Genomic DNA, 26,844 nt, shown 5'->3' on the forward strand with positions numbered 1-26,844 from the left:
TGCCTTTTCTCTGTTCTCAAGTTTTTTTGTTTTGTTTTGTTTTTGTAAGACCAAATATTTGAGTACAATTTTAGAAGTTTTAGAACTAATCAGGGCTGGCCAGAGAATAAGGTGGCTGTTGGGAGGTTAAAGGGAGGAGAGCTTAGTTAGAAATGTTTTCTTTCCAGCTAGGTGTGGTGGCTCACACCTGTAGTATTAGCACTTTGGGAGGCCGAGGTGTGTGGATTACTTGGGGTCAGGAGTTCAAGACCAGCCTGGCCAACATGGAGAAACCCTGTCTCTACTAAAAATATGTTTAAAATTAGCTGGGTGTGGTTGCAGGACTGTGTAGTTCCAGCTACTTGGGAGGCTGGTTCCAGCTACTTGGGAGGCTGAGGCAAAAGAATCACTTGAACCTGGGAGGTGGAGGTGGCAGCGAGCCAAGATCACACCACTGTACTCCAGCCTGGGCAACAGAGCAAGACTCCATCTCAAAAAAAAAAAAAAATTGCCGGGCGTGGTGGCTCATGCCTGTAATCCCAGCACTCGGGGAGGACGAGGCGGGCAGATCACGAGGTCAGGAGATTGAGACCATCCTGTCTAACACGTTGAAACCCCGTCTCTACTAAAAATACAAAAAATTAGCTGGGCATGGTGGCAGGCACCTGTAGTCCCAGCTTCTTGGGAGGCTGAGACAGGAGAATGGTGTGAACCCGGGAGGCAGAGGTTGCAGTGAGCCGAGATTGCGCCACTGCACTCCAGCCTGAATGACAGTGCGAGACTCCGTCTCAAAAAAAAAAAAAAAAAAAAAAAAAGTTTTATTTCCAAGCAGCAATGCAAGAGAACAAGGCCATCATTATGCGATGCATTTTAAAAGCTCATTCAGTTCAATTCAGATGGGTTCCCTGTATGCATGGTGGATAAGCAAATATACAACTTAGAGGCAACCATTTCTCATTCGATTTAGCTGTGTTTTCTTCTCTGGAGAAAAAACAGTCTTCAATGAGCTGTTTTCTGGCATGTGACACACTGCAGACCCTGACTGGATGAGTATATTGAAAGCTACTTGCTGTTTGGGAATGCACAGTCTTTGGGCTTGGATGGGGAAATCAATGGCTTTGTTATAGAAGTCCAGACAGCTGTCACCTCTCAGCTGTCAGCTCACTGACTGCAGCTGCTGTACCCTGTGATGACATAAGTTACCCAGTGTATAGGTGACCTATATAAACATTGCTGGGTACAAATGTGAGTTTTTACCCATACCTGCTGTCTAGATCTCTCTACCCTTTGTGCTTTTCGTAGATTTTGAAAAACAGCCTGTGGAGGGCTCAGCTGCTGGTGATTTAAAGGTGCCCCCACCACACTTTAAAAAATAAAGCTTCAAAGGCCAAATTTATAGACTTGAATATATGGCAACAATCTCAGATTCCATTAGAGTTTCAAAAGCAGCATAGCACGTAGACAGTATCCAGCTTTGTATCTCACTCCCAGGGCTGAGACCAGGGCTTGTCTCCATACATGGGATAGCGGGGGTGGGGGGTGTTGGATACAGTTAGGGGTAGGGCGGTTTCCTAATGGAAAGTAGGCTGAAGACATAGACCCTTGCTGCTGACATTGTATGTCTGGCAGTGGGTTGTCACAAAGGCCGTATCCAGTCACTGACCTAGAACAACAGCAGCCAACTTACCATGTTTGGCAGTTACCATCTCTCCGTGTCTCCCCAGCTCCCTGCTAACAAAGCTATACCACCACTACACTCAGAGCCACACTACAGGATGGAATGGAAACATTCTTTTCCTTCTGGGGTCCATAGTTAAAAGAGACACCCATTGCTTTAGCTGTTGTTGAATCCTTGCTGGAAAATAAGTTGTTGTTTCTGCCCAGAAAAGAATGGAAAATTGGGGGGAAATTGGACTATATGCATACTTAACTTTTAGCACTTGTTATAGTTCCAAAGTCACTAGTCATTTTGTTAATTTAGGAACATAAAAATGTGTTAATGTATAATTTTGTCCGCTCATACAATGATTATGTTTGTTGAATTCATTATTACAGCCTAAATAGTTTCTTAGACATGTTTTTATCCAGTTATTCAGTGTTTATAGATTGTGTCACAAATGGAGCTACTAGCTGCTGACTCTCTTCTCCCTGTCTTTGCTGGATTATTAGAAGCAGGTTTGCAACTCAAATTCCCTAGCTTTGCTTTCCTCTCTTCCACTGTGGGATTTTGAAGCAAGAGGGGCAACAATTGCTGTGTTTCTAAATCTTCTGAGCATAAAGTTGTTCCCCTTTCAGAAGGCCAGAATGAGATCCACCTGTCAAGAATCAATAAATCGTCTGGGCACAGTAGCTCATACCTGTAATCCAGGCACCTTGGGAGGCAGAGGTGGAAGGATCTCACTTTGTTGCCCAGGAGAGAGTACAGTGGCATGGTCATAGCTCACTGCAGCTTCAACCTCCTGGGCTCGAGCAATCCCCCTGTTTCAGCCACCTGAGTAGCTGGGCATACAGGCACTAACCACCACCCCCAGATAATTTTTTAAATTTTCAATAGAGATGAGGTCTGGCTATGTTGATCAAACTGGTCTTGAACTCCTGAGCTCAAGCAATCCTCCTGCCTTGGCTTCCCAAAGTATGGGATTACAGGCGTGAGCCACCGTGCCCAGCCTTAAATATTTTATTATTGTAGAAATTAATTTTTTCTGAAAACATTTTTAAAAGGGATCTTGGAGAAAATATACATTTCCCATTTCATTTTCATTTTTTATTCTTTCTCTCTTTAGGTAGAATTGCGAAGTTTTCCCAACCATGCCCCTATATAGGCACATTCTAGTAGATAAGAAATTGCTGAAGTCATCCAAAACAGAAATTACTTAAGCAGCAATTATCAAGCAAATAGTCCTATAATCTTTCGTTGCTCTATTCCATGCTGGCTTCTGCCTCCAATTTTGCATATTGTACAGTTCACTATTCAGTTATAGATATGGGTCTGCTTCTAATGAACACAGAATTGAATCCAGCCTTGATAAACAAGTAATTACTGAGTCCCTAACACTAGCTCACATTTATTGAGCACTTACTACATGCCAGATCATATGCTAAGCTCTTTACCTATGTCATTTATAATTTGCATCAACTCCTATAAGGGCCAGTGTTGAAATTATAGTATGCTGAAAGATGACTCTGTTCAGTGGTCTCAAGTCAAGGGAAGCAACAAGCTGTGTTGGTATTCTGCGCCCCCACGTGGACACAGCTGTTACTGCATGCCTTGCACTGTGCTGGATGCTAAGGAGGGCTTGCCTGCAGCCTTGATGTGGGGGTAGTAGCCAAGACATAGGGAACTATAACTTATTTCTTTCTCACGGATACCCAGAACATGATAAGTACTTGACCTTAATAAATATTTGTTGAATAGATGAATGAACGAATGAATGAGTAAGCTAAGAACATTCAGATGCAAAACTTGTGATGCTAACAGCCAAGTTTTAGGTGTTCAGAGGACAGAGAGAAGCATGAGTTTCACTGATTGGTGGGAAACTGGACTTAAGGCAGGCCTTGAAGTTTAGGAACCTTTACCCTGGCAGGCTCAGGAGCAATTGGTGCACAAATAGGTCATAGCGTTTCAGAGCTAAAGGAACTCTAGTTCAGTATTTCTCAAAGTGTGTTTTGCCAGACATTCTGCTGACACACATTGGGAGATAATATTGTTGCCTGGTTTCTTGGAACTTCACCATATACATAACCATTTTGAAGTTTCAGAAAAGTTCTGTTGAAAAGAAGACTACTGAACTTTGTCTAATCCAGAATTTTCCAGATTGACTGGACTACAGATCCCTGTCTCATGCAACAAACCTTATGAGCATCCCTCTGAACACACTTTGGGAGATGCTGATCAGATGCAATCCTTTAATTTTCCTGCTGAGTCCCAGAGAGGTTGAGTGACCTACTCAAGGTCACAAAGCTAATTGATAGTGAATTTAAGCCTAGGATTCCAGAATTTTCTGACACTTGGATGGTGCTTTCCATTACACCATTAAGCCTTTCATGATGGCTGCTGCATTGGCAACTCCCTTGTCTGGACCCTTCATTGCCAGCACAGAATTGCTGTGCTGATGAGACCTTCTGGAGACCAGACAGTTGGGACTTGGAATGAGACAACTTAGTTGGCACTTTTTGCATGTGAAATCAATAAGAGCTAATTCCTTCCCTCTGAAGAATGCAGCACGAGCCCTCTCCCCCTTCTCCCCTTTAGTTTCTTAATAAGCACAATAAAAACATGTGCTTATTAAGAAACCAAAGAGGCCCAGCGTGGTGGCTCATGCCTGTAATCATAGCACTTTGGGAGGCCAAGGCGGGTGGATCACTTGAACCCAAGAGTTCAAGTTCGAGACTAGCCTGGGCAACATGGTGAAGTGTCATCTCTACAAAAAATACAAAAATTAGCCAGGTGTGGTGGTGCATGCCTATAGCCCCAGCTACTGGGGACGCTGAGGTACGAGGATCGCTTGAGCCCAGGAGGTGGAAGTTGCAGTGGGCCGTGATCACGCCATCACACTCCAGCCTGGGTGATAGAGTAAGGCTCTGTCTCAAAATAAATAAATAAATAAATAAATAAATAAATAAAGCCCAAACAGAGAACCTTAAGAGCATTTAAAGCTCACATTCCTCACTGCTGCCCTGGTAATTATTATAGATAGAGCAAACTCTCATTTATCTGCATGTGCAAAGGGCAGCAGCCCTGTAGATAATCCAAACCAATTGGCAAGAGTTGAAGAACACACACAATGATCATCTCACACACACACACACACACACACACAAACACACACACACACACACACACTCCTTGAAAAACTCTTTGGTATCTGATTTTGACATGCCTTTTACACAGGCAGCTTCTTCGCCTGGGCAGCTTTTTCTTCTTTCTGATTCCCAGCCATCTCCCTTGCTCATAAATTCCTTCCTCAAGGAAGTGTTCCTGGACTGCACTAATCAACCGCACTCACTCTTTGGGTCTGCATCCTTTGAGCACGCAGGCTAGGAAGTATCAACTCCCACTTAGACTTGGATTTCTAAGGGTTCTGAAGTGTTTTTCTCATGTGGGAGCTTGGCTCTCCTATTGGATTGCAATGACTCCAGCCATTGGGGTAGAGTCAGGGGAGTACCAAGTGCTTTCATTGGCTCAATCATTGCTTCACATGAATGAACTTCTTAGGACAAAGAAAGAGGTATATATGTTAATAGCTGAAATTGAGAGGCAAGTGAATTCCTAGTGAGTTTGGCCTGAATAGAGGCTGCCCAGAGATCACAAGCTGTGGCCTGGGCTTCTCCTTTCACCAGTAACTCAGACACTTTGTTACTGAGTTATTAATGAATGTTGAAGGGTGCTGTCAGCATTGGGGTTGAGTCCAAGCTCTGCAGGCTACCTGGGTGGGATCACGGTCCTCGTTCCTGTCATGAAGGCCCTATTTCCTCTCCTGTCTTCCCTTCTACCATCACACTCTGTCTCATTTTCATTTTTCACTTCCAGGAAAGAAGAAATGCAAATTTAAAGCCCTTAAGAGCTTTTTTGGTAAGAAGAAGAAAAAAGAAGCTGAAGATACCCAGGAAGAAGAAATGCTAGAACTGAGCTCGTCCAGCAGCAACATTAACATCTCTTCTCTGGAGCCTGCTCGAGAAAATCAACCAACTAAGGCCAGGTCAGCTCAGATGGGGTGGAGAGTGATGGGGAGACAGGAGAAGAGGCAGACAGTTGGATCTAGGTCACCTTTCGGCAGCCAAATCACCAGGGACACCAAGAGACCCCACCTGTGGGGGTCAGGCTTGCAGCCATTGCCAATGCAGTCATGTCTGGGGTAGGGAGTGGTGCTTTTCTCTCTGTGCATATGCATGTTTGTTGTCTGAGCTGCACAGCTCAGTGGGTTGGAGCATGGCAAATGCATACCCCACTTCCCAAGAGCACTGAGTAAGAGGGTGCAGATATTCAGGGAAGCCCTGCCTGTCACACAAAAATAACTTGAGATGTGGGGCCTGCAGCCAATGAGGACCTGAAGGCCTGTTTGATTTGGTAAGAAGGGCCTACATCATTCAGGAGGCTTGGTCTGGTTTGCTTGCCTGGCTCTCAGACTACAGATCTGGCCAAGATCTCATAACGAGTGATGAAAGCCTCATATAGTAAAGCTATCTAGCTGTGAGTGGGGTGGGTCATGAGCATGAAATCACTGTGTTGCTGTAAAAACACACACGCAAGCAAACAACCCAGATCCCTTTCTCCTTCCATCCCAGGAGACTAGGGGAAATGCTATAGTCACAGAGGGCATGGTGAAGACTGTTTCCAGCTACCACTGCCACCGCTATTCAGATATTCATTTGCAGCGCCCAAATTTCCACATCCTGTTGTGCGATCTGGACACCTAGGATCCCCAGCTGTCTCCCAATCAATCAAACCTCCCCCTATGAAGTTCTACTTAGGACTGTTCTCCTGGACTTAAATACCAGACTTATCTGGACTCCTCACAGAGCTCACCGGTCCTGCTGCCCATTCCAACCAGGGAAAACCTTCATGAGGCAGTTAGCTGACATGTTATACTGTCCCCAATACCTCCCCCAATACATTCTATAACATAATGGCCTCATAGTTATCATATACGGTTCCTTAAGAACAACCTTCATGAGTGCCTCCAGTGTGAGGAAGTTCAGATAGTCTTGCTGGAAGTAGGGGAGACGGTTTTGAAAGAGGGGCTTATGTAGTACCTCACAAGTAACACTATTATAGCCCATCACCTTGCAGTGTTCAGTAAGTCTAAGACTAGCCCTGCTAAAACCTGGAGGTCGGTCAGGGAGGGGCATTCAGGTTTACTATCTCTGCTAAAGTTCTACATTTCTCCCTCTTGTTCCTTCCTTTCCAGAAGTGTGTGTACACGTGAACGAGAGAGAGAGAGAGAGATAGAGAGAGAAGGTGGGGATTTAACTTAGGGGGTCTGAAGATCACCCCGATCTCAGTCTTTTGCTTAATGTGCTAGGGGAAGAAACCCTGGAAAATGTCACTCTGGAGAAGGGATATCAGCTTTCTTCATTCACTGAAGCAATCAATCATAACAAAACTTATGACCAGCCTTCCCCTGGCCTGTACCATAGGGCCAGCATCTGTTTCCAAGACTGTATTAAGCTGTATCTGATGGAATGGACAAATCCCGTTCCTTCATTTGATTTCTTAATGAGTGATGTTATAATAATATACTTCACTGCCCTTAAAGGCTGAGATTTTGTTTGCGATTTTTAATTTATTTTTTCTTTTCACCTCCAGGGAACAGATCGATGAGCACTAGATATGTTAAGTGGATAAGAGTTTTCATTTCTGACAAACTTGGCCACAATTGGTGCTAATTTAATCTTTTGATCAGGGAGGGCTTGGCATGATAGAGCCAATTCAACAGCTTCACTCTGGTTAATGCACAGCATGGAAATGAGAGACATTTCTAAGCCCACTCACAGCCCAAGATTTCCTCTCAGTTTTTTTGCACAAAGCAGAGGAGGCAAGGTAGTCACAGATGCTACACTGGTTCTGAACCTCTGAGCCAGTAGATCATAGAGCAGCAGTGAATGAAAGCATGTTATGTGTGCATACTGAGCATATGCGTGTATATAGAGATGTCTGGAAACATTACTCTCTCAATGCTGAGTCAATCATATATATGCCCATTAAGTGTTTATCTAGAGAGTCACAGTAATTTTCTGCTGGACTGCTGTTTTATAAAGCAGACTATGTTGCTTCCAACATCAGGGCCACCCGGATAGCAGAGTTTTATAGGGAAAAGGTAAATAGGAGTTTAGTAAAAAGTAGCAGACATCTCTCTCCTCTCCTCTCTTGTTGGCCCACAAGCCATCTTAGAGTGGGTTCTGTTTTGATCCCCATAACATGAGATTATCCTTATAGTGTGTCATTATCAAATATATCCATATGAAGGCCCCACTGGCTCATAAAGACAGGGCGGGTGCTAGCTCCACAATGCCCAAGCTGCTACTCTAGTTACCATTTAAAAATATTTTTTAAGTGCCAACATATATGTATTGTTTTGTAATAAAGACAATAAGTACAAAAAGGGCATTTAAACATTTTAAAGTTTATTTTATCTGTTTTTAAACATGGCTATCCCTCCCTAAAAGAAATCCTATACCAATTAACAGTTTTCCCCCTAAATAACCACTAATCTACTTTTTGTCTCTATAAATTTGTTTATTCTGGATATTTCATGTAAGTAGAATCATACAAAGGTTGTTTCACTTAGCATGTTTTAACTTAGCATATTTTCAAGAGTCATTCATGTTGTAGCATGTATCAGCTTACTTGCTTTTTTAATTCTTTTCTTCCTTTATTTTTTTGTATCTAATCTCATCTCTTATATACATATACACATTTTTTCCTACCTAACAGGAATAACTTTGTTATTTAAAATTTTTATGTTTCTATATAACAGCTTTCTTGAAATGTCATTCACATACTACAAAGTTCTACCTTTTAGAGTGTGCAGCTATCACTATTACCCAATTTTAGGACATTTCATCACCCTAAAAAGAAACCCTGCACCCACTAGCAGTAATTTTCCATTCCCCTCTCCTCTTTCAAACCACTGATCTGCTTTCTGCCTCTATGGATTTGCCTATTGTGAACATTTCACATGAATGGAAATATACAATATGTGGCTATTTTTGACTGGCTTCCCTTCACTTAGTATGTTTTCAAGGGTCATTCATTTAAAATCATGCATCAAGAACTTGATTTCTTTTTTTGGTAGCAGTTTTATTGAGATATAATTCATATATTATACAATTAAACCACTTAAATGGTAAAATTCAACATTTTTTTTTGTAAATCCACAGAGTTGTACAATCATCATCATAATAAATTTTAGAACTTTTCCATCACCTCAAAAATAAACTCCTGTACCCATTGACCAGTCCTCCCTATTCAACCTTCCCCCGACACCCGCCAGGCCCTAGAAATCATTAATCTGCTTTCTGTCTCTGTGGAGTTACCTATGCTGGACATTTCACATGAATGGAATGTGGTCTTTTCTTACTGACTTCTTGTACTCAGTATAATGTTTTTAAGGTTCATTAATGTTGTAGCATGTATCAGAATTTCATCCTTTTTGCTATTGAATAGTAGTCCGTTGCATGACTATACCACATTTTATCCATTCATCAGTTAATGGATATTTGAGTTGTTCCACCTTTTGGATATTGTGAATAATACTGCTATGAACATTTGTGTACAAGTTTTGGGGCAGATATGTGTTTTTATTTCTCTGGGGTATATGCCTAGGAGTGGAATTGTTGAGTCAAATGGTCGTTATATATTTAACCTTTTGAGGCACTGCTAGACTGTTTTCCAAAGTGGCTGGACCATTTTAACACCAGCAATGTATGGGGGCACCACCAGCACTGTATGGGTGTTCCAATTTCTCCACAGCCTTGCCAATGCTTGTTATTATCTGAACTGAATTTTCGATTCTAGCCATTCTACTGGGTGTGAAATGGCATCTCATTATGGTGTTGATTTGTTTTTCCCTGCCAGTTGGTGATGTTGAGGATCTTTTCATGTACTTGTTGGCCATTTGTATATCTTTGGAAAAGATATTTGTATATCTTTCTTGTTTGGAGAAATGTCTATTCATATCATTTTTTTCATTTTCTAATTGGGTTATTTAAATTTTTATTATTGAATTCCTTAAGAATCCAAGACTCTTATCAGATATATAATTTGCAAATATATTCTTCCATTATGTGGGTCATCTTTTCATTTTCTTGCTAGTAACCTTTGATGCACGAACATTTTTAATTTTGATGAAATCCATTTGTATTAGTCTGTTCTCACTGCTATAAAGAACTACTTGAGACTGGGTAATTTATAAAGAAAAGAGGTTTAATTGACTCACAGTTCAATCATGGCAGAGGGTAAAGGGGAAGCAAGGCACATCTTACATGGTGGCAGTAGAGACAGAGTGCAAGCAGGGAACTGCCACACACTTTTAAGCCATTAGCTCTCATGATAACTCACTCACTATCACGAGAACAGCATGGGGGAAACTGCCACCATGATCCAATCACCTTCCACCAAGTCCCTCCTTCAACATGTGGGGATTACAATTTGACATGAAATTTGGGTGGGGACACAGAGCCAAACCATGTCACTATTTATCTATTTTTTTTTCTTTTGTTACTTGAGCTTTTGGTGTCATATCTAAAAATCCGTTGCCAAATCCAAGATCACAAAGATTTAATCCTATGTTTTTTCTAAGAATGTTATAGTTTTAGCTCTCATATTTAGGCCTTTAATCCATTTTGAGTTAATTTTTAAAATTACACTTTAAGTTCTGGGATACATGTGCAGAACGTGCAGGTTTGTTACACAGGTATACATGTGCCATGGTGGTTTGCTGTACACATGAACCCATCATCTACATTAGGTATTTCTCCTAATGCTATCCCTTCCCTAGCCCTCCACTCCCCAACAGGCCCCAGTGTATGATGTACCCCTCCCTGTGTCCATGTGTTCTCATTGTTCAGCTCCCACTTATGAGTGATAACATGCGGTGTTTGGTTTTCTATTCCTGTGTTAGTCTGCTGAGAATGATGGTTTCCAGCTTCATCCATGTCCCTGCAAAAGACATGAGCTCATTCTTGTTTATGACTGCATAGTATTCCATGGTGTATATGTGCCACATTTTCTCTATCCAGTCTATCATTGATAAGCACTTGGGTTGGTTCCAAGTCTTTGCTATTGTGAATAGTGCTGCAATAAACATACATGTGCATGTGTCTTTATAGTATTTTTATATATGGTGTGAGATAAAGGTCCAACTTAATTCTTTTGCATGTGGATACCCAGTTGCTCTAGCACCATATGTTGAAGAGACTCTTCTTTTTTCATTGAATAGTCTTGGTACCCTTGCTGAAAATCAACCATAGACGTATAGGTCCATTTCTGAACTCTCAACTCTATTCCGTTGATCTATATGTCTACCTTTATGATAGTGCTACACTGTCTTGATTACTGTAGTTTTACAGTAAGCTTTGAAATTGAAGTATAAGTTATCCAACTGTGTTCCTCTTGTTCAAGATTATTTTGGCTAATTTGTGGTCCCTTGCATTTCACTATGAATTTTAAGATCAATTTTCCGGAAAAAAAAAAAAGCCAGCAGGAATTTCAATAGGAATTGCACTGAATCTGTAGGTCACTTTGTGAAGTACTGCCATCTTAATAAGTTTAAGTCTTCCAATGAATGAACATGGGATTTCCTTTCATTTATTCAGGCCTTTGCCATTTTTCTCATCAGTGTCTTACAGTTTTCAGATTATGAGTTTTGCACATCTTTTGTTAAATTTACTTTCATGTTTTTATTCTTTTGTTGCTATTGTAAATGGAAGTGTTTTCTTAATTTCATTTTCAAGTTGTTCATTTCAAATGTATAGAAATACAATTTTTGTATATCATTCTTGTATCCTTCAACTTAGATGAATTCGTTTATTAGTTCTAGTCATTTTTAGTGTGTTCATTAAGAGTTTTATATACACAATTATGTCATCTGTGAATAGAGATAATTTCACTTCTTCCTTTCCATTCTGGATGGCATTAATTTCACTTTCTTACCTAATTTCCCTGTCTATAATCTCCCATACACTGTTGAATAGAAATGATAAAAGCAGTCATCCTTGTCTTGTTCCTGATCTTAGGGGGAATACATCCAGCCTTTCACCATGATATTAGCCGTGATTTGTCACAGATATCTTCTATCAAGATTGAGTGCATTTATCATGGAAGGGTGCTGAATTTTATGAATTTTTTTTCTGCATCTATTGAAATGGTCATATAGTTTTTGTTTCTATTCTATTGATATAGTGTTTGGCATTCACTGCTTTTCACACATTAAGCCGATCATTCCTTGTAAATCCTACTTTGTCGTGGTATATAATTCTTTTTATATGCTGTTGGATTCAACTCGTGAGTGTTTTATTGAGGATTTTTGCATCTATGTTCATAAGAGATATTGGTCTGTAGTTTGCTCTTCCTGTGATGTCTTTGGTTGAAATTTTTAAAAGGTAAAATACATTACCACACTCCAAAAAGGAGTCTTTCATGTCTTTAGCCTTTCATTTGTTTTTCTCTTTCTTCTGATTTTTCTTAACATGTAATTATCATCAACCTGGTACCATTCCCAATCAGAAGGTATTTTCATCTGGATTTAGTAAGCTTGGGGAAGGGAGGGGCAGGTGGTACATAGGATGACTTTGAAAATAGGATAGATATATTGCAGAGCTCTTGTGTGAAAGAGGAAAGGATCTGATGAATGAAAGCCTCCTGTATCTGAGAAGATCTTTTATATTTTTTTAAATCAAAACAAAAACACTAGAGAAAAATTTGGGTGTGAAAGATCTTTTATAATTCTCACTGTAATAATAGCAAAACTCATGGCCTTTCCTCCCATTCCCCAGAATTGCCACTATTGAATCATATACTTTAAATGGGCAAAATGTATGATATATAAACCATATCTCAGTAAGACTGTTATGTAAAAAGGATATATGCTCATAATGTAAAAAGTAAAATTATACAGAAGGACATGAAGTGGAAAATGAACATTTCCTTCCTGTCCCTAATGTGTCATTCCTCAGAGGGAACCACCTCTAACAATTTGTGGATATCCTTCTAGATTTTTTTCTTTGAATATGAACTATATATGTGTGTATATATTAAATGGGGTCATACCATTATTTTTTTTCACTTACTATCTCATGAGCCGCTTTCTATGTCAGCACATATGCATCCCTGCTCTCCTTCTGAGGTATCTATGGTAGGGCCATATTACGAACATACATTTGTCTTCAGTTCCCATGGCCCTTGGGTTGCTTTTACAAGACCTTTCCTTTCTGTCCAGGGTCAAGAGCAGCATGGGGAGCAAAGCCCTATCCCATGATAGCATCTTCATGTTGGGTCCTGAGCCTGAAAGATCAGCAAGTAAAATGTGTCCTTCTATGGATCCCCAGAGAGGCAGACCTCGGCAGGTAATAGTGGACTCGAGCATCAGTGTCTAATTGAACTACTTCTCTTCTGTTCCCTACTCTAACCCTGCCAAAATTAAAAGGAGTGGGAACTTGATTCTGCTTCTCAGCTGATCCTGCCCCCACAGGGCTGTTGTAAGCCTTGAGTGACAGAATGTATAAATATATAATGTGCCTAATACCTGGCACACAGTGTTGATTAGTGTTGCCATATTCACTTCTTTTTTATTTTATTTTATTTTAATTTTTTGAAACAGATCTCACCCTGTCACCTAGGCTGGAGTGCAATGGCATGATCATGGCTCACTGCAGCCTCAACTTCCCAGGCTCAGGTGATCCACGCACCTCAGCTTCCCGAGTAGTTGGGACTACAGGCCTGTAATGCCTGGATGATTTTTTGGTACTTTTTGTGGAGACAGGGTTTCACCATGTTGCCCAGGCTGGTCTCAAACTCCTGGGCCCAAGCAACCCTCCCGCCTTGGCCTCCCAAAGTGCTGGGATTACACGCGTGAGCCACCGTGCCTGGCCTATATTCACTTATCTTAACATACCATAAGAATAATTATTTTGACAGCAACATTCCACTGTTTATATGCTGGCATACCAATCCTCAAGTTTTTCTCTCTCTCTTACACAGAGATCCCGTATTTCCAGAACTCTGCCTAAACCTAGGAGTAGTGTGCCTGGAGTTGTGTCTGGAGCCATGTTAGGAGCTGTGCTTCAAAATGTGCCTACAAGTGCATTCTGGATTACTGGCCCCAAGATCACTGAGGTAACAAAGTGGAATTGTTCCGAGCATGGGCAGCTCAGTCAGAAATCAGAAATGGACAGATCTATGCTTGAATTCTTACTCTGCTGCTTACTGGCTGTGTGACCCCTGGACTAGTTGATTAACTTCTCTGAGCCTTCTTTTCCTCATCTACAGTGGTTATAATATTAACATCTACCTCAAAGGGTTGCTTGTGAGGATTGAATGAAGACTCAGAGAAGTTAAAGATAGTGCTCAAGCTCACCCTGGTAGTAAGTTGTAGACTTGGAAATCTGACCCAGGTGTATTAAACTCAAACCCCATGATCTTTCCATTACCCCAAGATACTCAACTTCTTTATACCTGCCTGGAGAGAAAGAAGGGTACACCTTAGTGCCTACGTAATGTAGCATCTTGCCTCCAGCTAATCTTAAATTTATGGTAGGGATCCATTACTCAGTCAGACTATATCTGTGATCCAGAAATGCTTCAGGGGGAGCTGGAGATATTGTCAAGGAGACAACCCTTAACAGCTGTCTTCCCCATCTCAGCCTGAGGGTGGAATTATGCCCAAGGGTCCCTGTGTAAGTGGGAAAGCCACACAAGGAGGAGACCCTTCTCCACTGGAGATATGATTATTTTCCATTTGGCAAAAGGTAAGTGGGGCTTATTTCTGACATGCCTGCTAAGACCCCACATCTCTCACTCTGGTTTCCTTTCTTCTGGATCCATTAGCTGTACAGGAGAAAACACTGAGATAGACACTAATAGTGTTGACCCTAAAGTTGTTAAGCAGCCCCTAGGGTCAGAAGACTGTTGCCCTCTTGTACTACAGCAGGAAAAAGTCACTTCCATGAACTATTCAATCTTCAGTTTTAAACATCAACACAAGCTTTCACTCACCGCCATAGTTACACTCCCTGCAGCCTCACGACCATGACCAAGTGGCGCAGGGTTCTCACATTCAGAAAGAGGAAACTAGTTGCTTGGACTCATCCATCTTTCCCCTCCTCTCTTAGTCCCAGCAACAGAGAGACTCATATAGCAGAGATATTCCATTTTTTAAAAAAAATTATTTTTTTTGTGAAAGTTAAAGGAAAATATTCTAGGGGCATTACTTCTCACAAGGAAGTGGTTGGGGAAGGCCACAATAGCCTAAAGGCAAGCTTTCTTAAATGTTTGGTTTGGGCCTACACCTCACACTTTTGGCCTGATCCCTTAGTTGATACCCTGTAAAACAAGGTTGAAGACAGCATAGGGTATTAATAGGACCTAAGTAATCAACAACCAACCTGACCTTTGCATGGGAAACTTCCCTTAAGTACGAAAATGACAACTCCAAATGGAAGGATGGTTGATAGCATTAAGTCAAGGGTCCTGACACCCAGTGCTACATAAAAGCTGGGGCAAGCATGGAATTGGCCAGTGGGATCAATTCCCTTGAAGGGGCAGGATTCTAATGGATTAAGTGACATTCAGAACAACTAGGAGATTGTGAAAGAAGAAATCCAGGTATACAGTTATGTCAGAAATACTGACACTGAACCAATTTTATTTCCTGCCAGATTTTTACCTGATGTCCCATCTGAAGTGTTAGGAATGTGGATGCCTACGTTACTCTCCAAGACATTTTCTGTTCCCTTTATTTGAGTACAAATAGTTAAAAAGATACAATGGCAGATTATTAGCATCTTGCTGTTGTTGAATCAAATTGAATTTAGTCATTTAAGAAACTGAGACTTCAAAACAATTTTTCTTACTGCTCGCGGTCTTGACTGTCCCTCAGCCCTTCTTAAGGAAGCAGGCACACCATCTATTCCGGTCGTTGCCTTTAAACGTCTTGAACCTGGCCTTCAGTATGGGCTCTCCCTTTTCTGGCCCTTATAATTAGGAGACACCAGTTCATAGTGATCAAGAACAAGGGTTATCAAGCTGGACAGACCTTTCAAATGCTTGATCTGCCACTGGGAGAATTAGGGGAAGTTACATCATCTCTCAAACTTCGTTTTCCCCATCCGTAAAACGGAGCCCACAATAGCAAATGCTTTAAAGAATTGTTGTGAGGCTTCAGTGAGATGTATCTATGGAGAGCATTCCCTGCTTAGCACACCGTAAGCCCTTAGTAAAAGTTAGTTGTCATTATTGTAGTTATTATTAATAAAGCTGGGCTTGGAGTTGGTTGATATGGCCTCTCCCCAAGAGCTCCCAATGGGGCCTGGTAGTAATAAGGAAGCACTGGAGAACCTGGCCAGGAGCACCCCAGGAGCATAACCTTGGTAAGCTTCACTGTGGCCCCTTCTTTGGCTATAGTGTCTGAAGGCTGTCTGCCCTGAGCTGAGCAGAGTCTACAACAGAAGCAAGCATGTCAGCTTCATGACAGCAAGAATTTGTTTTGTTTATTGTTGTAGGCCCATTTCCTGGAATGGGATGTAATGCATTGTAGATGCTTAGCCAGTGTTTGTTAAACATAAAAAGCAGGGATTCTGACCCACATCAAGAGGACCATGGCAGGGACCACTGCCTCAAATTCAAGTGTACCATTTTCTTCAAAATGGAATCAACTAAACTGTCTGCTGAATCCCAAGGAAAATCCAAATGATCAATTTTTGTCCCTTTAGGAAACCATTCCGTAGATTTTCTTTAAAATCTATAGATTTTAAAATTCTGTAGATTTTCTTTAAAATCCCAGAAAGTCATTCTTGACAGGATTAAGATAAGCAACGAACACAGTCAAGATTCTATCCAAATAATTCATGGAATAATAGGAGCAAAGAGTGTAGTTTGGATGCCAATTCCAGGTCATAACTCAAAGATTCGCCTCTACGAGAACTGGACTTCCAAAGTCAAATTCAGACATTAAAAGAAAGATCAGAACTAAATAAGATTTGTATTTAACATCAGTAAGGAGATAACATCAGGATTCTGATTTTTCACGAACAAGCAATTTGAAGTTTCTGTCTTTGGGGATTGGCAAAAGTGTGCAGCACCCCAGAGGGGAAATCAAGGCTAGTAGTCTTTGGTTTGAGTAGGTATTAGAAATGAAGACGGGAAGGTAGGAAATTCTTCCCTGGGCTTATTTTTTTCACTTTGGATTCTTAGTTCTTCAACCAACTTTGGATTCCTTTCTCTTATTAAAGAATAAGAGAAAACCACTAATTTGAGGGAGAGCGCACATGTTTTAACTTGTTCCTTCTATTCTCCCTCTTGACAGAACCCACCATCACGCCAACGCCGACTCAGCATCATCCCACCTGTTATCCAACCTGACATAATTTCTAAGAACTTGGTAGAAATCTCTCTCGATGATGAGTCACCCAAGAATCCACAAAAGAAGGCTTTACCACATGAGAGTTTGACAGCCACTCAGGTGAGTATATATTAAGGGGCAGGTTGAGGGGGCTCACAGATCAGAGGCATAATTTCTTCTTGTGTCATCTATTCTCCCGCTGGAGCTCAACACTAGGGGGATGATTGGGGAAGGAGCTGACATTCTTGGCTTTTGATTTGCATGGTGGTTTTCCATCCAATTCTACAAACCAAATAATCACCTTTTTAATGTATAAGCAAGAGAAGATAGTATTTTGGAAAAAATAAGTTTGCAGATGTTTTGAGTTATTTCATGAAGATAAAAATAGAGACTTTTACTGAAGCATAGTCTCTACACTTTGAAATCCAGAAAATATCAGAGGTTAGGGCATATAATATTGTTTGACACATATCCATGTGAAAAATCAGCTGACACATGAGAGGGTGATGTGTCTATTTCATACGTCTAGGTTTGTCAACCAGATAATATCAATCAGCGTATAGTAGTGCGTGCCCGTATCAACACTTCCATTCTCAAACTAATGTGTGTTTAATTGAATTGGTTGTTGGTGAACTTGAAAGGGCTCTGAGAGTGAAGTAGAGTTTAGAATGATTAACCTTTGGAAATAAAAAGTAAACAGAAACCTAATTTTTAAGGAAGAGAATTGACCAGTCAGAACAAAACTCTATTTTGATGTTAAAAGATCCTATGAAGTGAAGCAGCCCTCAGTTAGATATGTCAACAAAGAAACAAATTAGGTTAAAACCAAAGTTAAAGCACAGACTGGTAGTAGGTGGATGGATGCTTATTGTTTTATGGATCTGGGTTACGACTACAAGTATTTTCTGCAGGATGCCACTAAATCAGATTAATTGGGATGCATAATCTGAGTTAGTGGAAGAATTGAATTAGATACCATTTTTTATTGTGGTAAAATACAGATCACATAAAATTTATCATTTTAACCATTTTAAAGTATACAATTCAGTGACAGTACATACATTCACAATGTGATGCAATCATCACCACTATCAAAGTCCAGAACCTGTTTGGTTCTCCCAAATGCAAGCCCAGTTCCTATTGAGCAGTCATTCACCATTCGTATCTCCCACCAGCCCCTGACAACAACTATTCTGCTTTCTATCTCTGTACTTGCCTACTCTGGATATTTCATGTAAATGGAATCATACAATATGTGGCTTTTGTGTTAACTTCTTCTACTTAGCATAATGTGTTTGAGGTTCATCCATGTCATGACATTTATCAGTACTTCATTTCTATTTATGATTAAATAATATTTCATTATATGGATGTACCACGTTTTGTTTAGCCATTCATCCATTGATAGACACTTGTGTCCTATCTACCTTTTGGTTATTGTGTATAGTGCTATTATGAACATTCGTGTACGAATTTTTGTTTGAATACCTGTTTTCAATTCTTTTGGGTATATACCTGGAGTGGAATTGCTGGGTTATATGGTAATTCTATGTTTAATCAAACTGTTTTCCCCAACAGCAGTACCGCTTTACATTACACTTGTTAGGTTCCTGTTTTAAAAAAATTATAGTCATGCTAGTGGGTGTGAAATAGTATCTCATTGTGGTTTTGATTTGCATTTCTCTAGTAAATAATGATGTTAAGTATCTTTTCATGTGCTTGTTAGCCATTTGTGTATCTTCTTTGGAGAAATATCGATTTCTCCTTTGCCCATTTATTAATTGGGTTATTTATCTTTTTGTTGTTGAGTTTGTAAACCAGAAAAGTACCTAAGACAAATTGTCAGAAACAATTTGAAAATTTTATTTTGCCATGGTTAAGGATGCGCACCTGGGAGGCAGGTCTGTACCTTTCTCTAAAGATGATTTTGAGGACTTCAGTGTTTAAAGGGGAAAAGGTGGATATTGGGGAAAGATGAACACAATTTTAAAAGGTGTGGGAAGATAAGAGACAAATAGTTGCGTTTGAGTCTTTGATCAGTCTTTCACTGAATACACAATTTACATATGAGAGGGGATAGAGAAATGGTCACTTATGCCTTCATCTTCCTCAGTGAATCTGCATTTTTACATCAGAAGAAGCAATCAAATATGCATTTGTCTCAGGTGAGCAGAGGGATGAGTTTGAGTTTTGTCCTTTGTTCCACACCTGTGAAGATAAGCTGTCAATATACCTTGTCAGGGTAAAATTCTTAAAGCTTAAAGTTTGGGCTGATTAAATTCCCTGGCCTCAGTCACATTGCAGGGTAAATGCTGGTAGTTAACATTTGGGGGTTAAGTTATTCCACTGAATTGGCTAATAAGGAGTTAATTTAGAGTGCTACAAGTTTGCCTCTTTTTGTAATGTCTCATGCTTTACCTGGATGACTTACACCATAATTCCACAGCATTGTATACAAATAAGTCTCCGAAGCACAGAGCCATCTTTCTTTTTTTTTTTTTTTTTTTTTTTGAGACGGAGTCTCGCTCTGTCACCCAGGCTGGAGTGCAGTGGCCGGATCTCAGCTCACTGCAAGCTCCGCCTCCTGGGTTCACGCCATTCTCCTGCCTCAGCCTCCCGAGTAGCTGGGACTACAGGCGTCCGCCACCTCGCCCGGCTAGTTTTTTGTATTTTTTAGTAGAGACGGGGTTTCACCGTGTTAACCAGGATGGTCTCGATTTCCCGACCTCGTGATCCGCCCGTCTCGGCCTCCCAAAGTGCTGGGATTACAGGCTTGAGCCACCGCGCCCGGCCGCCATCTTTTTTTTTAAGCAATCCTCTGCTGCGTATGCCTGTAGTCTCAGATACTCAGGAGACTGAGGCAGGAAGATCACTTGAGGTTAGGAACTTGAGGCTGTAGTGCGCTATGATCATGCCTGTGTGTAGTCACCATACTTCCACCTGGGCAGTGTAGTGAGACTCTGTCTCTAAAATAAAATAAAATTTTAGTTTTAAAATCCTCTAATACATCAAAGGAGAACATAATGCTCCTTCCCCCATGATTGCACAAAAATTTACAACTTTCAAAGTGATTTTCCATATATAGTTACATTCAATTCTCTCAATAACTCTGTAAAGCAGATAGGAAAGACTCTCATTGTAGATGAAAAAAAATTGAGGTTCAGTGAGGTGAAGTGACTTGGCCAAGGCCACAGAGCCAATCAAAGATAGAGCTGGGGCTTGATCCCAGGACTCCTGACCAAATCCATAGCACTTTTCACTGAACTATGTGGCCTCTAGCAGTCATCTAACTTTGTATAACCAATGCCCAGCAATAGCAACAACAGCTAACATTTATCAAGACTTTCTTAAGTAACGGGCACTATGTTAAGCACTTTCCTTGTATAATTTTATTTAATCTTTACAACAACAAACCAAAGTATATATTACAATTATTCCCATTTTACAGACATGAAAACTGAGGCTCAAAAGGGCTAGGGAACCTGCTCAAGGTCAGACAGCCAATAAATTGTAGAGCTAGGATGTCATATTCAGGCCTATTTGGTTTCAAAGTCCATGTTCTTATTCTCTATACTAGTTAAGAAATTGAAGAGATTGTGACAGAAGGGGGAGGGGGCTGCAGGGAATATCAGAAATTCCACCTTCAAGAACTTTCAAGTTGGCAAAAATATTGACCACAACAACTTTAAGTAACACAGATTTTGAATGAAGCAGCAGCTGTGCAGGAACTCTCAGGAATGGGCACTTTGCCACACCCAGGGAGTTAAAATCCCTACAGTCATTACTGGGTCTCACACTCTGTGCCAGTACCTCTTGGTGCAGAAGTTTCCCACCAAGAACTACTTTTCCCACCAAGAATTGCTTATTCTTGTGGAGATAGACACATGCTTTTAGTTTTGACTCACATAGAACCCAACTCTCCAACATCCCAGTGTCAGTTTCAGAATGTATTTTTTCCCAGAGTGACAGCTTTATGGGCCAAATGCTTGACGAAATCTGGGCCTAAACAGCCACCTGGTAATCCCCTTATTTAAGACATTACAATCAGAGCTTTCCTTTGTCTCAAGAAGACAGTCAACCTTCTCTCTGTCCCTGCTCAAAAGGGGAAAACCCTAGCATCATACAACAGAAAAATAAATCATTAAAAAGTACTACCAAAATGTGCATTATTGACTAAACTCCTTTGCACTGGGTCTAGAAACTTGACAGAAGGGAAAAAAGAAGTGAAAATGTGTTATTATTTTCCAAAGAGAAGCTCTTATCCCAGCTAACAGCAAATAAATGTCCAGCTCTCTAACAACCAGTGCTGAAGAATCCTTTCCCCTGGCCTGAGGTCCAACCCAGGTTCCTTATCTAAGATGATTCTGGATTAGTAGGTACCAGGCCGGGCACATCTCCCAGATGTTGAGGCACGAGAAGCCCATTTAATTCCAGATATTAATCTGAAGATGTCTGTGCTAAACTCTCTCTAAAACACAGGAGAAGAAATGAAAACATCTCAGCCGTACTTAATAATACGCATAATGGACCAAATGTTTTCCCTTATAAGTGGGAGCTAAATAATGTGTACACAGTGGACATAGAGTGTGGAAAATAAACGTCGGAGATTTGGAAGGGTGGGAGTGAGGGAGGAGGGTGAGGGATGATAAATTGCTTAATGGGCACAATGTATATTATTTGGGTGATGGTTACAGTAAAAGTAAAAGCTCAGACTTCACCTCTATGCGACATATCCATGTAACAAACTACGCTTCTACCCCTTACATTTATACAAACGAAAAAATAATATGCAGATTGGGTTCAGACAGGGTATGTCGGCTGTCAGAGTGCATGGAAGGAGAAGTAGGGTTGGAGGGGAGTGAGGATGGAAAAGTAGAGAAAGGTGTCCCACTTTCTCCACTTGTTTTTCTTTCAGAATTCTTCCAGGAAGGGATTCTATTTGCTTTTCTTGGGTAACTCATAAAATCCTGTAGTTGGCTCCTGTGGTAACTTTTTTTTTTTTTAAAGACAGTCTCGCTCTGTCGCCCAGGCTGGAATGCAGTGGCGCAATCTCAGCTCACTGCAACCTCCGCCTCCCGGGTTCAAGCAATTCTCCTGCTTTGGCCCCCCCGAGTAGCTGGGACTACAGGTGTGCACCACCATGCCTGGCTATTTGTGTGTGTGTGTGTATTTTTAGTAGAGACGGGGTTTCACTGTGTTAGCCAGGATGGTGTCCATCTCCTGACCTTGTGATCTGCCCTCCTAGGCCTCCCAATGTGTTAGGATTACAGGCATGAGCCACCGTGTGGTAACTTTTCAAGGTTGCTGCTAACCAATAGGACTGAGGGAAAGAGGACTTAAGAAGGCCTAAGAAGAAGCCACACTTCCCAAAAGGAGTCCATATATTTCTGACTCCTGTTCTAAGGCAACTGACAGAATTATTCCTGAACTTGCTGTACTCATATTTGAAAATGGGAGCCTTTCTCGTCATGCTAGAGGACTAGGCAGTGGTTCTCAACTTTGGCTCCTGGAAGACTCATTTGGAAACCCTGATAAAGCTCTTCTAAAGCCTTTCCTCTGATATTCTTACTCATTAGGCCTTAATATGTCCCCAAAACGTGCTTTTTCAACATTGGTTCCAGGTGATTTTGGTGCTGGGGGATTCCAGACCATACATTGAGAAATACTGCATAGACTTCCAGAGAGTGTATAGTTTATTTAACTCACTGGTGAGTTAAGGGAAGTCATAACATACACATATAATCTATACTCACATAACATACTCTAAACCTAACAACAGACATCCTCTTAAGACTGTTTTATTTATTTATTTATTTATTTATTTATTTATTATTATACTTTAAGTTCTAGGGTACATGTGCACAACGTTCAGGTTTGTTACATATGTATACATGTGCCATGTTGGTGTGCTGCACCCATGAACTTGTCATTTACATTAGGTATATCTCCTAATGCTATCCCTCCCTGCTACCCTCTCCCCACGATAGGCCCCAGTGTGTGATGTTCCCCTTCCTGTGTCCAAGTGATCTCACTGTTCAATTCCCACCTATGAGTGAGAACATGCAGTGTTTGGTTTTCTGTTCTTGCGATAGTTTGCTGAGAATGATGGTTTCCAGCTGCATCCATGTCCCCACAAAGGACACGAACTCATCTTTTTTATGGCTGCATAGTATTCCATGGTGTATATGTGCCACATTTTCTTAATCCAGTCTGTCACTGATGGACATTTGGGTTGATTCCAAGTCTTTGCTATTGTGAATAGTGCTGCAATAAACATACGTGTGCATGTGTCTTTATAGCAGCATGATTTATAATCCTTTGGGTATATCCCCAGTAATGGGATGGCTGGGCCAAATGGTATTTCTAGTTCTAGATCCTTGAGGAATCGCCACACTGTTTTCCATAATGGTTGAATTAGTTTACAGTCCCACCAACAGTGTAAAAGTGTTCCTGTTTCTCCACATCCTCTCCAGCACCTGTTGTTTCCTGATTTTTTAATGATTGCCATTCTAACCAGTGTGAGATGGTATCTCATTGTGGTTTTGATTTGCATTTCTCTGATGACCACTGATGATGAGCATTTTTTCATGTGTCTGTTGGCTGTATGAATGTCTTCTTTTGAGAAGTATCTGTTCATATCCTTTGCCCACTTTTTGATGGAGTTGTTTGTTTTTTTCTTGTAAATTTGTTTGAGTTCTTTGTAGGTTCTGGATATTAGCCCTTTGTCAGATGAGTAGATGGCAAAAATTGTTCTCCCATTCTGTAGGTTGCTTGTTCACTCTGATTGTAGTTTCTTTTGCTGTGCAGAAGCTCTTTAGTTTAATTAGATCCCATTTGTCAATTTTGGCTTTTGTTGCCGTTGCTTTTGGTGTTTTAGACGTGAAGTCCTTGCCCATGCCTATGTCGTGAATGGTATTACCTAGGTTTTCTTCTAGGGTTTTTATGGTTTTAGGTCTAATATTTAAGTCTCTAATCCATCTTGAATTAATTTTCGTATAAGGAGTAAGGAAAGGATCCAGTTTCAGCTTTCTACTTATGGCTAGCCAATTTTCCCAGCACCATTTATTAAATAGGGAATCCTTTCCCCATTTCTTGTTTTTCTCAGGTTTGTCAAAGATCAGATGGCTATAGATGTGTGGTATTATTTCTGAGGGCTCTGTTCTGTTCCATTGGTCTATAGCTCTGTTTTGGTACCAGTACCATGCTGTTTTGGTTACTGTAGCCCTGTAGTATAGTTTGAAGTCAGGTAGCGTGATGCCTCCAGCTTTGTTCTTTTGGCTTAGGATTGTCTTGGCAATGTGGGGTCTTTTTTGGTTCCATATGAACTTTAAAGCAGTTTTTTCCAGTTCTGTGAAGAAACTCATTGGTAGCTTGATGGGGATGGCATTGAATCTATAAATTACCTTGGGCAGTATGGCCATTTTCACAATATTGATTCTTCCTATCCATGAGCATGGTATATTCTTCCATTTGTTTGTGTCCTCTTTTATGTCACTGAGCAGTGGTTTGCAGTTGTCCTTGAAGAGGTCCTTTACATCCCTTGTAAGTTGGATTCCTTGGTATTTTATTCTCTTTGAAGCTATTGTGAATGGAAGTTCATTCATGATTTGGCTCTCTGTTTGTCTGTAACTGGTATATAAGAATGCTTGTGGTTTTTGCACATTAATTTTGTATCCTGAGACTTTGCTGAAGTTGCTTATCAGCTTAAGGAGATTTTGGGCTGAGACAATGGGGTTTTCTAAATATACAATCATGTCATCTGCAAACAGGGACAATTTGACTTCTTCTTTTCCTAACTGAATACGCTTTATTTCTTTCTCCTGCCTGATTGCCCTAGCCAGAACTTCCAACACTATGTTGAATAGGAGTGATGAGAGAGGGCATCCCTGTCTTGTGCCAGTTTTCAAAGGGAATGCTTCCAGTTTTTGCCCATTCAGTATGATATTGGCTGTGGGTTTGTCATAAATAGCTCTTATTATTTTGAGATACATGCCATCAATACTGAATTTATTGAGAGTTTTTAGCATGAAGGGCTGTTGAATTTTGTCAAAGGCCTTTTCTGCATCTGTTGAGATAATCATATGGTTTTTGTCTTTGGTTCTGTTTATATGCTGGATTACGTTTAGTGATTTGCATATGTTGAACCAGCCTTGCATCCCAGGGATGAAGCCCACTTTCTCATGGTGGATAAGCTTTTTGATGTGCTGCTGGATTCAGTTTGCCAGTATCTTACTGAGGATTTTTGCATCGATGTTCATCAGGGATATTGGTCTAAAATTCCCTTTTTTTGTTGTGTCTCTGCCACGCTTTGGTATCAGGATGATGTTGGCCTCATAAAAGGAGTTAGGGAGGATTCCCTCTTTTTCTATTGATTGGAATAGTTTCAGAAGGAATGGTAGCAGCTCCTCCTTGTAACTCTGGTAGAATTCGGCTGTGAATCCGTCTGGTCCTGGACTTTTTTTGGTTGGTAGGCTATTAATTATTGCCTCAATTTCAGAGCCTGCTATTGGTCTATTCAGGGATTCAACTTCTTCCTGGTTTAGTCTTGGGAGAGTGTATGTGTCCAGGAAATTATCCATTTCTTCTAGGTTTTCTAGTTTATTTGCGTAGAGGTGTTTATAGTATTCTCTGATGGTAGTTTGTATTTCTGTGGGATTGGTGGTGATATCCCCTTTATCATTTTTCATTGTGTCTATTTGATTCTTCTCTCTTTTCTTCTTTATTAGTCTTGCTAGTGGTCTATCAATTTTGTTGATCTTTTCAAAAAACCAGCTCCTGGATTCATTGATTTTTTTTGGAGGGTTTTTTATGTCTCTATCTCCTTCAGTTCTGCTCTGATCTTAGTTATTTCTTGCCTTCTGCTAGCTTTTGAATGTGTTTGCTCTTGCTTCTCTAGTTCTTTTAATTGTGATGTTATGGTGTCAATTTTGGATCTTTCCAGCTTTCTCTTGTGGGCATTTAGTGGTATAAATTTCCCTCTACACACTGCTTTAAATGTGTCCCAGAGATTCTGGTATGTTGTATCTTTGTTCTCATTGGTTTCAAAGAACATCTTTATTTCTGCCTTCATTTCGTTATGTACCCAGTAGTCATTCAGGAGCAGGTTGTTCAGTTTCCATGTAGTTGAGTGGTTTTGAGTGAGTTTCTTCATCCTGAGTTCTAGTTTGATTGCACTGTGGTCTGAGAGACAGTTTGTTATAATTTCTGTTCTTGTACATTTCCTGAGGAGTGCTTTACCTCCAACTATGTGGCCAATTTTGGAATAAGTGTGATGTGGTGCTGAGAAGAATGTATATTCTGTTGATTTGGTGTGGAGAGTTCTGTAGATGTCTATTAGGTCTGTTTGGTGCAGAGCTGAGTTCAATTCCTGGATATTCTTGTTAACTTTATGTCTTGTTGATCTGTCTAATATTACAGTGGGGTGTTAAAGTCTCCCATTTTTATTGTATGAGAATCTAAGTCTCTTTGTAAGTCTCTAAGGACTTGCGTTATGAATCCGGGTGCTCCTGTATTGGGTGCATGTATATTTAGGATAGTTAGCTCTTCCTGATGAATTGATCCCTTTACCATTATGTAATGGCCTTCTTTGTCTCTTTTGATCTTTGATGGTTTAAAGCCTGTTTTATCAGAGACTAGGATTGCAATCTTTGCTTTTTTTGTCTTCCATTTGCTTGGTAGATCTTCCTCCATCCCTTTATTTTGAGCCTATGTGTGTCTCTGCATGTGAGATGGGTCTCCTGAATACAGCAAACTGATGGGTCTTGACTCTTTATCCAATTTGCCAGTCTGTGTCTTTTAATTGGATGAT

General features: G+C 40.5%; 1 protein-coding gene across 2 annotated transcripts in view; it reads left to right on the forward strand.

Moving 5' to 3' along the window:
- The window catches only part of LOC105468385 (KIAA1210 ortholog), an 80,275-nt gene that overhangs the window by 30,446 nt on the left and 22,985 nt on the right, over positions 1-26,844 (forward strand). For both annotated transcript variants that reach the window (XM_011718503.3, XM_011718504.2), the window contains exons 3-6: positions 5,510-5,678; positions 12,918-13,044; positions 13,679-13,813; positions 17,001-17,156. In XM_011718503.3, coding sequence (XP_011716805.2) covers positions 5,510-5,678; positions 12,918-13,044; positions 13,679-13,813; positions 17,001-17,156 — 587 coding nt within the window. The remainder of the gene's footprint in view (positions 1-5,509; positions 5,679-12,917; positions 13,045-13,678; positions 13,814-17,000; positions 17,157-26,844) is intronic.

The sequence above is a fragment of the Macaca nemestrina genome, chromosome X, assembly GCF_043159975.1.
Source record: "Macaca nemestrina isolate mMacNem1 chromosome X, mMacNem.hap1, whole genome shotgun sequence".
Classification (NCBI taxonomy): Eukaryota; Metazoa; Chordata; class Mammalia; order Primates; family Cercopithecidae; genus Macaca; species Macaca nemestrina.